At 36.3% G+C, this 13,213-nt stretch overlaps 1 protein-coding gene across 2 annotated transcripts in view; it reads left to right on the top strand.

Annotated features, from left to right (window-relative positions):
* Nucleotides 1-6,579, top strand: part of HIPK3 (homeodomain interacting protein kinase 3) — a 67,405-nt gene extending 60,826 nt beyond the window's left edge. The window contains exons 8-16 of one of the 2 annotated variants that reach the window (XM_006864875.1): nt 938-1,059; nt 1,299-1,423; nt 1,534-1,695; nt 1,852-1,914; nt 2,222-2,518; nt 2,811-2,951; nt 4,365-4,603; nt 4,893-5,020; nt 6,103-6,579. In XM_006864875.1, coding sequence (XP_006864937.1) covers nt 938-1,059; nt 1,299-1,423; nt 1,534-1,695; nt 1,852-1,914; nt 2,222-2,518; nt 2,811-2,951; nt 4,365-4,603; nt 4,893-5,020; nt 6,103-6,579 — 1,754 coding nt within the window. The remainder of the gene's footprint in view (nt 1-937; nt 1,060-1,298; nt 1,424-1,533; nt 1,696-1,851; nt 1,915-2,221; nt 2,519-2,810; nt 2,952-4,364; nt 4,604-4,892; nt 5,021-6,102) is intronic. The other variant, XM_006864876.1, reaches the window with a different exon arrangement.
* The last annotated feature ends 6,634 nt before the right edge of the window (nt 6,580-13,213 follow it).

Genomic DNA, 13,213 nt, shown 5'->3' on the forward strand with positions numbered 1-13,213 from the left:
TTGGCCCAGGATCGAGCATTGTTTCGTTCTGCTGTGCATGGGGTCACTATGAGTCGGTTCCGACTCGATGGCACCTGACAACAACAACAACAACTGTGTCATCATAGGACAAGTACATTGAAGCAGATTGTGTAGATAATATTCGGGTCATTTATAAGCTCTGTTATTTAGGGATTCTGAATGATACTTAATTTTTTTTTTTTATTTAATGATTGGGGTAAGCTTTTCAGTATTTTTTTTAATATTTCCCTCAATGCCTATAAAGCAGCAAGAATATGTTGACTTGATTGACTGCTGAGTGGGTGGGAAAGAGGTCACATGTTTAGCCACTAGTCTTCTGCCAGTGTAGCATTGCTTCCATAGGTTTCATACAAAGTTTAATTGGGAGAACTGAAAAGTGTATGAAGTGATAACTTAGGTGGTTGATACTCAGTGAAACTTGGGATCTTCTCTCTGTTTTAAAGAGATAATACTGAGCACACCTAAGAGTTTGTATTAAAAAATGAATATCTGCACTACAAGGTGATGACAATGTGTAGTCAGATTTACCTTCCCATGCCCTTTGTCATAGTGGCAGAACTATTTGAAACGACAATAAAGTTACAATAGCAAACTTTGAAAGAAAATGAGGCTTTCTCATTTTCTCAAAAAAAAAAAAAAAAAAAAAAAAGTGAAATGATTCGGCTTTGTTGTATACATTTCAAAATAGTAGATTAGTTTTACAGCAGTTTTTTGGAATGATGTGCCACAGGCAGGTAGAAAATACCTAGTTTTCTTAATAAATTACTTTGTTAGTTTTATGACAGTTGTATGCACAGAGTGGTTTTATAATCTCAATCAAAATTGCAGCAGTTCCTTAGAGGTAAAACAATTTTATAAGTTAAATCAGAGTAATGCCATTTCTTTCATGTAAGAACTCTTCTTTTCTATTATATAGGTATTCCTGCAACACATGGTAAACCCACTAGTTATTCGATAAGGGTAGATAACACAGTTCCACTTGTAACTCAGGCCCCCGCTGTACAGCCACTGCAGATCCGACCAGGAGTTCTTTCTCAGGTTGGTGATAATTCATTACTTTTGTACATCCACTATCTTTTTCCCATGTAAGTAGAGATACTCTGCTGTTGGGGACAATAAAAATGACCTGGATGGGAATTCCATCCTTCGTAGGTCATTGACTTTTTAAGAAAAATAATGATTCGTTGATTGTTACTTGAATAATCTGTTTAGTTTGAGATGTGGTATGAATACCTGACTTGCATCTTACTAGGTCTGGTTTTGTTTTGATGCAGCAGACATGGTCTGGCAGAGCACAGCAGATGCTCGTACCTGCCTGGCAGCAGATAGCACCCTTGGCTCCGGCAGCTGCTACACTCACTTCAGAGGGCGTGGCTGCTTCACAGAGGCTTGGAGATTGGGGGTAAGTGAAAAATAATACTAATAACTTATTTTTTAATTCTTCTTTGTGAGTAGTTTGCAAAATACATCTTGGTAAAGAAAAGATTGAAGTTTTCTGAATTTTCTCCCCAGGAAAATGATTTCCCACAGCAGCCATTATAACTCAGTGATGCCGCAGCCGCTGCTAACCAATCAGATAACTCTGTCTGCCCCTCAGCCAATCAGTGTGGGCATTGCACATGTTGTCTGGCCTCAGCCTGCCACTACAAAGAAAACTAAGCTGTGCCAGAACAGGTTGGTATTGCTACTTTCAGTTGTCTCTGAATTTTTGAAATGGCTCTTTAAAGTAAAATTTGCATGTACACTAAAGGGTCACTCTGTTATATTCAAAATGACCTCTTTGATAGCCTTGCTACAAACACTAAGCCAGCTCCCTTCTCAATTTCTCAGAGGTATTTTGGTAAAACTAATGGAATGGGAGCCAGGAAGAGAGGAAATAAATGCTTTCAGTTGGTAAGATTGTCTTTATTGCCCTTTTGATTTATTCTCCACCTAGACTGTAGCAACTCTAGACATCAGCTATCACATTTACCTCCCCCCCAAAAAACATGACTGTTTGAATGTTTGTAAATGTAGTAGACATTAATATTTCTAGAGATAAGTAGATTTTGTATCTCACAAAAGCTCATGATTTCTATGCTGTTGTGTTATAGACATGGTTTTCAACAAGTGAAGGTTTGTGTTCAATTGAACAAATCTTAGAAAAATGGCATGTACATGTTCTGATTATAGACATTACACATTATTCCTTTGGTTGCAGGAGTAATTCATTGCAGAATACCAATATCCCCCATTCAGCATTTATTTCTCCAAAGATAATAAATGGGAAAGATATCGAGGAAGTAACTTGTATAGAAACACAGGACAATCATGACTCAGAAGGAGAGGCGAGAAATTGTTGTGAAACATCTGTCAGACAGGACTCTGATTCATCGGGTGCCGACAAACAGCGGCAAACCATCATCATCGCTGATTCGCCGAGTCCTGCCGTGAGTGTGATCACCATTAGCAGTGACACTGATGAGGAAGAGACATCCCAGAGACATTCACTTAGAGAGTAAGTAATGTCAGGTGCTGTCGTCATCTGCTGGGGTGGAAAATCAGTTCTTTAATTTGTGTCTTGGGTGTCAACGTCCTGTGGGGTAAAGCCTTCAAATTAGAGCATCAGATTTTTAGACTGAAGGAGCTTTCTAAATAGTATTTAGCATGATTATTATAGTAGTTTTCCAAAAGTTAAGCTTTACATTTTTGTCTGTGGGAGGTCATTCTGAAATGTTTGTATCCTTAATTTTGGCTGCCTGCACAGTCTACTCATTTTTGACACATTTTCCCTTTCCTCCTCCTATTAGATGTAAAGGGAATCTAGACTGTGAAGCTTGCCAGAGCACCTTGAATATTGATCGGATGTGTTCATTAAGTAGTCCTGATAGTACTCTGAGCACCAGCTCCTCAGGGCAGTTTAGCCCATCCCCTTGCAAGAGACCCAACAGGTAAAGGGATTTTAATAGCAGTACATCATTAAATATTAAAATGACTATAAAAAGCTTTGATTTCTTTTTGTGTTGCTGTGTAAATTAATATATGCCTGCCAATTTACCACAATGATGTCTCTTTTGAACATAAATTTTGAACTGGATTACTTTTTTTAATGTAAGAATTAATAGTAGTCATTTTCTGTATTGTTTTAGATATAGCTCTAAATGTGAGAATAGGAGTCTAAGAAACTATTTTCTTATAAAATCATCTGTTTTTGAAAGGGTGAAAAAAAACAACAACAACACATTATCAACTTTAGCTTTTCAGACTACCCTTGTACTTAATTTAGGAAATGAAATATATACTTTAGGTAAATAAAAAAGGAATGTTTTGCATAATGATGTACTGACTGACCCACTGACAGTAGAGTATCCACTGTAATTTTTTCTCCCGTTGGTGATTAACTTGCATGGTATCATCTTTATATCCTTGCCATTCTTTTGGTCAAGGACATGCATGGCCATTCAAACAGTGAACTTCTCCTGACCAGCATGATGTAATACAAATTAACTGAGTAAAGTCATAAGAAATTTCAGTGAAGTACATTCAGTGAAGTGAACACACTCTCTGTGTGTTCACTTTTTTTTTTAATGACAATATAATCTGAAATTTTTAGATTTTAATTTTATATATTTGGCCTCTCTTTTTCCTGAATCGGGAAATAGGGTTTCAAATACTTAGAGCCGAAGCTCTGTGGAGGATATAAAGAAGTTTAACATACCCTCTTCTTCCAAGTTGCTATCATATTGTTTGGAAGTTGATGCATAACTTGTTAAAAGAGATTGTACATTGCTTCAAATGGTTAAGTATGAGATAAGTAATTAAAACAGTACGTACTGTAGAAATCCCAAGGAGAGAGAGATTGTCAGGCTCTGAGAGGGCCAGGAAGAGAAGAGAGATATGGGAGAGGTGCAGGAGACCTTCCAGATAATGGCTGATGGAATCCAAATTAACCACTCATGACACAATAGAATTTAATCTGAAATATTCCAGTCACATGCTTATATGTCCAAGTATTTCATTTGAATAATCCAAAACAGTGCTTCTGAAAAATGGCTTGATGAAATTATTCAGAATTTATAAAGGGGAATTTTATGAACTGCTACTAAGGATCAAGTGGAAAGGGAAAGAAAAGAAAATTAAGGGCCAAAGGATGTTCCAGAACAGGACCGAGTTAGAGTTAGTAGTCTGAATAGAGAATTACTGTGAAGGTCTAGAAATTCTGTAACAAAATGGTAGACAAGGAAAAGGGTTTAGTTAGTCACAAAACTAATAAAGATCCTTAGCAGTTTGCTGGAGACTGGTTCTTATTTAACTGTAGATTTAATATTGGAAAATAGTGTCATCACAATGCTTTTTTGATGTAGTATGTCGGATGAAGAGCAAGAAAGTGGTTGTGATACTGTGGATGGCTCTCCCACGTCGGAGTCTTCAGGGCATGACAGTCCATTTGCAGAGAGCAGTTTTGTGGAGAACACTCATCAGAACACAGACCCGGTAACCTCTGCTGACACGAAACCTAAACCAGCTGTTTGTAGTGTCGTGGTGCCGCCAGTGGGACTAGAACATGGATTAAATCCTGATGAGCATATGGCAAACACCACAGGTAAACAGAATCCTCTTGATTTCCCTGAATGTCCTTAAAAAGGTTTTAATTTATGACCATCAGAGAACATCATTGCTGAAAGTCATCTCTCAGTTTCCAACTTGACTCTTCATATCTGTTATCCCAAAGAAATCTCTTATCATCCATCCAGCGCCTAGAAACATGAGCTCGCTTTTTTAATTTGATTTTAAGTTCTCAAATGACTAGCACATAAAATATCCACAGTTCATTTAAATTTTTATTAGAGAAGGAAAAAACATCAACTCTGTAATCTTTTGTTTGTTGCCAGATTCTACATGCCAGCCATTAGTAAAAGGGCGATCTGCTCCTGGAAAATTAAACCAGCCTTCTGCAGTGGGCAGTCGACAGCAAAAATTGACATCAGCATTCCAGCAGCAGCATTTGAACTTCAGTCAGGTGTGCTTGTTTGTGAAATTCATGAGATTCTTGAGATTCAGATTTAGCACTTGTATTCCACTTAGGCAAAAAAAGGATTCTGAAACTATACTCTTAATAAATTTTCCCGATTATTATCCAGCATAACTGAAGAGTTGTTATTGTTATGAAGTTGTTAAGTGCTGTCGAGTCGGTTCCAACTCATAGCGACCCTGTCTAGGATTTCCAAGGAATGGCTGAGGTTGAACTGTTGACCTTGTGGTCTAGTGCATTATCCTAATATCAGATAATTTAACAGATTATTCATAGAGCTTGAGTTCTTCAGAAAGATTAGGTTCTTGATTCTCTTAGTTTGGATTTTTATTTATTTTTGTAGTGGGTTTATAGTGCGCTATGAATTGATGGCTTCATCTCTCATGTGCCCATGGTGTGATTGTCCAGCCTGAGTAAAAGTTTGTCATCTGTTCAGCATTGTACTTAGCAGTTAATCTCATGTGAGGAAACAAAAGATCTTAAGTATTGAAGACAGACCTCGGTTCAAACCTACTTATAATATGCCTAATACTACTTAAGAGCTTTGGGTGTGGCTCTGTGGATCAACCCTGGGCAGCGAGCTACGAAGCTGGCAGTTCAAATCCACCAACTGTTCCTCAGAAACCCTATACAGGGTCTCTGTGAATCAGAACTGATGCAATGGCACTTAACAACAACAAATACTACTTAGAATATGACCATGCTTGGTCTCTTCAACAAATCTGGGCCACAATTAATGAGAATAGTAGCAACATCTTGGGGTTATTTAGATTTAAGTAAAGCTGTTTTTGTAAAGTTTTTAATTTGATGTATAATAAGTGCTATATAAATGGTAATTTTAAATTATGATGGAGACAGTAATAGTACTAGTTGAAGAGTAGCAATGTTAATACTATTAGAGTATGTAGTAATAAATACAGGATCTTAACACTAACACATATAATTGATAGCTAAGAAGAAAAACTATCTCAGAAGAGATTCACCATGCATTGTCAGTAGTAACAGACTATTGTAATTTTCCTTTTCTTTTTTATTTCTTAAATACATTATTTGGTTTTCTTTGTGGATAGGTTCAGCACTTCGGATCTGGGCATCAAGAGTGGAATGGAAACTTTGGGCATCGAAGACAGCAAGCTTACATCCCTACTAGTGTTACGAGTAATCCATTTACTCTTTCTCACGGAAGTCCCAATCACACAGCAGTGCATGCCCATCTGGCTGGAAGTACTCATCTTGGAGGCCAGCCTACTCTGCTTACATACCCATCATCAGCTACCCTCAGTAGTGCTGCACCAGTGGCTCACCTCTTAGCCTCTCCATGTACCTCAAGACCTCTGTTACAACCTCCAACCTATAATATCTCCCATCCCAGTGGCATAGTTCATCAAGTCCCAGTGGGTATAAATCCCCGTCTGTTACCATCCCCAACCATTCATCAGACTCAGTACAAACCAATCTTCCCACCACATTCGTACATTGCAGCATCACCTGCATATACTGGATTTCCATTGAGTCCAACAAAACTCAGCCAGTATCCATTTATGTGAAAACTCAAAAACAGTATATTGAGGAAGCTCAATGATATAACCATTTGATTAAAAATAAAAACATGGTATTTAATAAATATTAGCCATGGCACAAGAAAACTATTTTTGAATCATGTAGACTTGGGTGCAATTTAAACAACTTTGAGCTTTAAAAAAAAAAAAACAAAAACAACTCACTTTTAATGTGTTTTGCACATTTGGTATAACTTGTCTTTGGTCATGTTATCTTCTTATGTAGTAACTCTAGACAGGTGACTTATGGGAGCAGAAGTCCAGTTTTGCTCCTGCTATTTTTTATAAAATTGCCTTCTAACTAGTGCAAGACATGTCCACATTTGGGAAGCCATTCTGTGTACAGACTTAGAGCAACAGATGCACATGTGTCCGAATTACAGCATATAAGTGAATTGTATTATCTCTGTCTTAGTGTATAAATGTTGGGTCACTTACCTAAGAAATTGAGCTATTGTTCTTTACATTTGCATGTGTCTTTTGCATGGGCAAAACATTGCCTAGACTTTGCTCTTAAATGTTGTTCTAATAATCTCAGCTGCATTGTAAACCGTTCCCACACATAGTGCCTTAAATATTTGAGGTTGTTAATGTTATTACCTATTATAAATGTTGAGGACTGCAGCACTTAAAAATCTAGACCTACTCTTTACTTTTCTTTTGATAGAGTAATGTTCATTTTGGGTTTTGTGTGGTATGATTTTGAGTAGTAGCTGTTTTTTCCTTATTAAGAGGGCAGCATGTTTGCTATAGCTAAATTCTGCTGTCTGATTTTTCAGAATGATCTAGCTTCAAAAAAAGTAAGCAGTTAGTAGTGCTTAAGAAAAATTAATTCAGTATCTAATGGATAGTTGATAACTGTCACAACACGGCATTTTATATACTGTTAAGTGAAACTGCAATACAATCTAGGTTTATTTTGGGAGTGTTTGCTATATAATTGGATTTATAAAATGTTTAGAGATGCAGTAGGCATGACTTTGAATAGATAATGAAAGAAAATGCAAAATGCTCATTGATTCATGATGTGGTTTCATCTTAGCTTGGGCAAACCATGCAGTATTTAATAAATAGTAGCAGAATATTTACTATTGAAGCTTGAAAAGATGTGAGTTCTTTGTGTGCAATTTTTCATTTATGCATGTGAGAAGGTTATTTTTTGTTTTGTTTTAAATATTTTTGCATTGTGTTTGTTTTGCTTGTTGGTGGTGTTTGCTTATTTAATACATTCCGTCAGGGACAGAAATTACAGGCTGTTTTGTTTCCCCTAGAAAGTGTGTCTTGGGTTTTCCTCTTCTATTGTATTATTTTTCTTCCTTTCTTTCTTTTTTGTGTGTGGTGGTGGTGATGTTTAAATGAAGTTGCTTTTACAGCACCAAAGACTTAATCATCCATTTCCTATATAAAAGGTAGCTACTTTTGCATAGACCTCAAGTATATTGTAGTGTAGAGATGGAATTTAAGAGCGGTATTAAACTGAGGCTGTGTTTTCGCTTACGGGCAAGTAATAAATTGTATCATTTATCTTGAATGTATCATAGATAAGCTGCTATATAACGATTGCCACTTCAGATAGCTGTGAAATTAGGTGATTAACTAGTTGTTATGTAGCCTTCTAATTTCTGTATAAGTCTAATTACATGAAATAGAAGTTGGGGTTTTGATTTTTTACTTTGCTTTTCTGTTTGGAGTGTCATTGTAACTACTGTATTGTAAATGATGGAAAACAATTGCATATGTTATTTTGGGGTGTGTTATTTGCATCAGTATTTTATCTCTATTAACGTTTGTGCTCATCACTGCATATAAAATACTTGGATGTATCAATGTAACTTAATTTTTTATTTTCATACTGGCATTGTAGACACTTGAGGAAGCTGTATCTTGCAGGCTTGACTTAACTTTTTTCCTTACAAATCTGGAACATAATCTTATAGCATTTACTGGAATAAAGAGTACAAAGCATTTGAGTATAAAGCTCTCCAAATGTTTTGGACTTAATGCATTTCTTTGATAAATGAATTGCATACCACTAGTCAGCGCTGATGATAAGCTAATAATGGATAAACTTTTCTTTACTTCATTAACACAAGCAGTGTTTTATTTAATAATCATCAATGAAATAAATGTGCCTGAAATTGATTTTAAAGATTACAGTATTAGACCATAACAATAAAAACCAGCAGTACATTTTTAGTCACACTGAAAATGAAGGACTTAATTTTCCCCACAAGTTTCAGTGTTTTTAGTAATCAATTCTATGCATTTTATATAAATATAAATATATATATATGTAGTACAAATAAGAAAGGAGTAGCCTGATTAATTTAAAAGCTAATTTACAGATGACAAATTCATGGTGTCAATATTTAACCCTTTTGTGGTCTGTGGGACATATATCCCCCATTGACATTTTCAGCCTCTCAGGTGTCTTGGGAAGCTGCTATCCCAGTTGTACGTGCTCCGCCTATATAACTGCACGAATCAGAAGAAATGGGACTCACCCTACCAATACTACACTACCAGAGTCCACTTGGGATATACGTGTCCCATATAGTTGTATCAAAACCCATATTAACACAAAAAAGATTTTCCCGTGATGTCAGCATGCATTCAGAGCAGACAATATTTCGATCAAAAAATGGATATGCAAAATTGCTGCCCTCCATAGTCTTTTGAATTTTATTTGTATGGTCCAGGAAATGACTGGTATCTGCTCCCTTCTTGGAAATGATATCAGTGCTGGTAACAGATGTTTCAGAAACTGCACGAAACTGGCCTTGTTTGCTTTTTATCCAGTGTCATCTTTACATGTTCCTTGAAATGTTTTATTTTCATATTAAAGTTCCAGGACTGAGAGACCCTTGTTAAATGGTAAAGTTTGACAGTTTCATAATAGTAACGTTTGATAAAGGCTTAAACCAGTTAAGTACACTGTTCCTAATTGATTATAATCATGGGCTTTTTATGTGTTAAAAGAAAACTATTTTAAAGGTCTGCTAGTCTGAACTTAGCATACTGACAAAAGGATCTAGGTAATGTCTTTAAAACCATTTTTACCAGTTTTCTTTGGTTTTTAATGCTTTCTTAAATAAAACACTGCATGATTTCTAATTTGCATATTTGCAACTATTTTAATTTTCAAATTATTTTTTAAAATAAAATATCCTGATTATCTAGTTTGTTTTTCCTTCATGGTATTTAATTAAATATGCTATTTACTATATTAGCAAAATCTTTTTCATTTTTAAAATCTACTAATTTTAAAACTTTGTGTTAAGCAAAAGTTAAATCATACACTGCAAGGTGTAGAGAGATTTGTTTTACCAAACCCAATGATAAAGATTTGATTACTAAGTTTGAATTGTTAACTGTTTAACAGTTTTAGATCGTAGCTTTCTTCCTTTGGTTAGTTGGTTTTTGCTTTTACTTCTATGCTACACTAGTTTGCCATGTAGCAGTTGCACTGTGCAATATTACAATAAGGACTGGGAAAAATTTCTATGGATGTAATGTCTATTACAGTTTGCGATAGTATTTCTCTCTAGTTCTCAGTGATTTAAATGTGACCAAGCCTTCTGTACTTTGTCACAAAAAGCGGGTTTTCCAGGTGACTCTTTTGGTGAGTGTCAAAATAAGAATTTATGGTGTATTACTGTCGATTCACTTTGAATTAAAATATATATATTGCAGCAAACAGCCTGTTGACTTTTTTTTCCACCCCAGTGCTGCTTAAAGGGTTGGGAGGGGAAAAGGTGAGTAACATTGAGCACTTAATTGACATTGTCTCAATTTAACTTTCCAGAACCACCTTGTGCGTTATATATTATTATGCTCATTATATAAATGAAAGCACCGAATCTTAACCCTTAGATCACAGCGATGATTGTATAAATGAGGGGAATAGCTCATGACGACTTGGTAAATTACGCAATGTCACATCTCTCATGAATGGCTAATCTGAGACAGGAACTAGGCTATCTGACCGTAACTGTTCCACTTTCTGCCAGTTCTTTTTAACTGAAGTTCGAGGCAGCGTACTAGTAGGCATGGATCATGCCTATTCCTGTACCCAATAGAATTGGCATGGTCCATGTATATTATACTTAAATTATTTTTGATGGAAATATTTTTTGTTTAATATGCATGAATGAAGAATATGGAATTCATATGAATTCTTAAGATACGTAAAACATGAAACTTGAAAAACTGTAGTTGGCCAGTTTGAGCTATGTGCTCAAATAACCACTTGTACTTCATGGGCCAACTTTAGACCAGTGCATCAGTAGAATGACTTGTTTGGAAGCATTTCCCCAGCACACACCAGTGAGGAATGCATATGCTCTAGATGTCTTTCAAGAAACTTTAGTTGAATTATAACATATATAGGTACTCCTTTGTGTCTAATTTCTCTCAGCATTTTATTTGTGAGATATATCTGTTGTATGTATTGTTGTTAAGTGCAATCAGGTCAGTTCTGACACACAGCAACCCTCTAGGATTTCTGAGGAGCGACTGGTGGGTTTGACCTGCCAACCTTGCAGTTAGCAGTCCAGCACTTACTCTACAACACCACATCAGGACTGGCAAGGTACACAATTAGACCAAGTACGCTATGGATTTAGACTAACCTTAAATAAGACTTTCCATCTTTATGTTTTTCCATCCCAAACAGATATATTCTCCTTGTTGTTAAGTGCCTTTGAGTCAATTCCAACTCATAACCACTCTGTATAGGGTTCCCAAGGAGCAGTTGGGTTTGAACAGCTGACCTGCGTTTAGCAATCCGTACTGAGTAGTTGTGGTTTATTTATCCTTATTGTTATATAGTATTCCTTTGTGTACATATGTCATATTGATTTTATTGACAACATTTGAATAGTTTTCACTTTTTTGGTGACTAGGATTATACATAGTGTTGTCATGAACATTTTTGTCTATAGCTATGGTGAACACATGCATACGTTACTGTAGGCATGAAATTGTTGGGTCATGAGGCATGCATGTTTTGCTTTAATAGATACTTTGAAACATTATTCCAAAGTGATTAATTTACACTTGCCAGCCCTGTAAATTAGAATTGTAAAGCATTCGTGCAAATGCACCAGCTGCTCCTTGGGAGAAAGTTGTGGCTGTCTACTCTAGTACAGATTGATGGTTTTGGGGAACCCTAAGGAGCAGTTGGACTTTCTCCTGTAAGTCAGTATGAGTCACAATTGACTAGATGGCAGTGCTATTCCGTTTCAGTTTTTCATTGTCTTCTTAATCAAAATTTCTCTAGTGCATAGTGCTGTTGAACATCTTTTCATAGACTTTTCAACTCTGTATTTTCTTCATTGAAATGTCTGTTCATGTCTTTTGCTCATTTTCTAATTGGATTGGTTACTTTTTTTCCTGTTACGTTGTGAGAGCTACCTGTAGGTGTAAGTCCTTTGTCTGATACGTGGTTTACTCCAAGTCCTTAATATTTTTATCTTTTTAACAATGTTTCTCATAGACCAAGTTTTTTATTTTAATGAAGTTCAATTTAATGATTTTTTTTTTTTTTAGTGGATCATGCTTTTGGTGTTATGATGCATGTGAATTGTCCAAGATAGTACGAACATTTTTCATTTAGTCCAAATCTCTGATCAAATATATTAACACATATAGACGAAACCCAGTTTTTTCTATTTCTTTTATTCTTATCTTTAAAAAAGAAACTTTTTATTGTGAATTAAGCGAAGGTTTACAAAGCAGTTTACCAGTTTTCCATTCAACAGTTTATACACATTTTATTTCATTTTGCAGTCCCCTTCAGTGTGACTTCATGTTTCCCACTTCCTGTGTTTCCTGTTTCCTTTCCTCCTTTCCTAACCTGTCAGAACTTTGTCCTTGGGTAGGTTTGGTCTCAGATGGATGATTATTTTAAGATGTGCATACCTCACTAGTGTTACTATACCTCTTGATAGACATCTGTTGTTTGGCTGAAATTTCATCATGGGTATGAGTTCAGATCCAGACCTCAGGGCAAATAAGAGCCATAGTCTCGGGGGCTCCATCAGTCTATCCAACCAGTAAGCCTGCTGGCATATGTATATCGCCCCCCTTCCCATCTAGAACTCTTTCTCTCTCAGAGTAGTTGGTAGTGATAACCTGGCACCATCCGGTTCTTCTCTTTTCAGGGTTGTGGAGACTGATGTTCGTGTGTTCCGTTAGTTCATGGACTAACTCTTTTCATGTGTCTTTGATTTTTATCATTCTTTTTGCCTCTGGGCTGGAGAGGCTTTTAGTTGTACCTTAGATGCTTCTCACCAGCTTTTAAGACCCCAGTCAGTACTCACTGAAGTAGGATGTAGAACACTGTCCTTATGGATTATGTTGTCAACTGACCTTATTGTTAAAGCGCTGTCAAGTTGGTTCCAACCCATAGTGACCCTGTATAGGGTTTCCGAGGAGCAACTGGTAAGCTTGAACCGCTGACCTTGCAGCTCAAACTGACTTTGCGGTCCAGCGTATTAACATACAGTGCCACACCACAAATCCCCCTAAACTACGGTCCTGAATCCCCAAGCCCAGTAACTCTTTCCTTCAAGATGTTTGGTATGTCTAAGAAGATTTCATGTCTCCTATGGAGCCCTGA

The sequence above is a fragment of the Chrysochloris asiatica genome, unplaced genomic scaffold (assembly GCF_000296735.1).
Source record: "Chrysochloris asiatica unplaced genomic scaffold, ChrAsi1.0 scaffold00072, whole genome shotgun sequence".
Lineage (NCBI taxonomy): Eukaryota > Metazoa > Chordata > Mammalia > Afrosoricida > Chrysochloridae > Chrysochloris > Chrysochloris asiatica.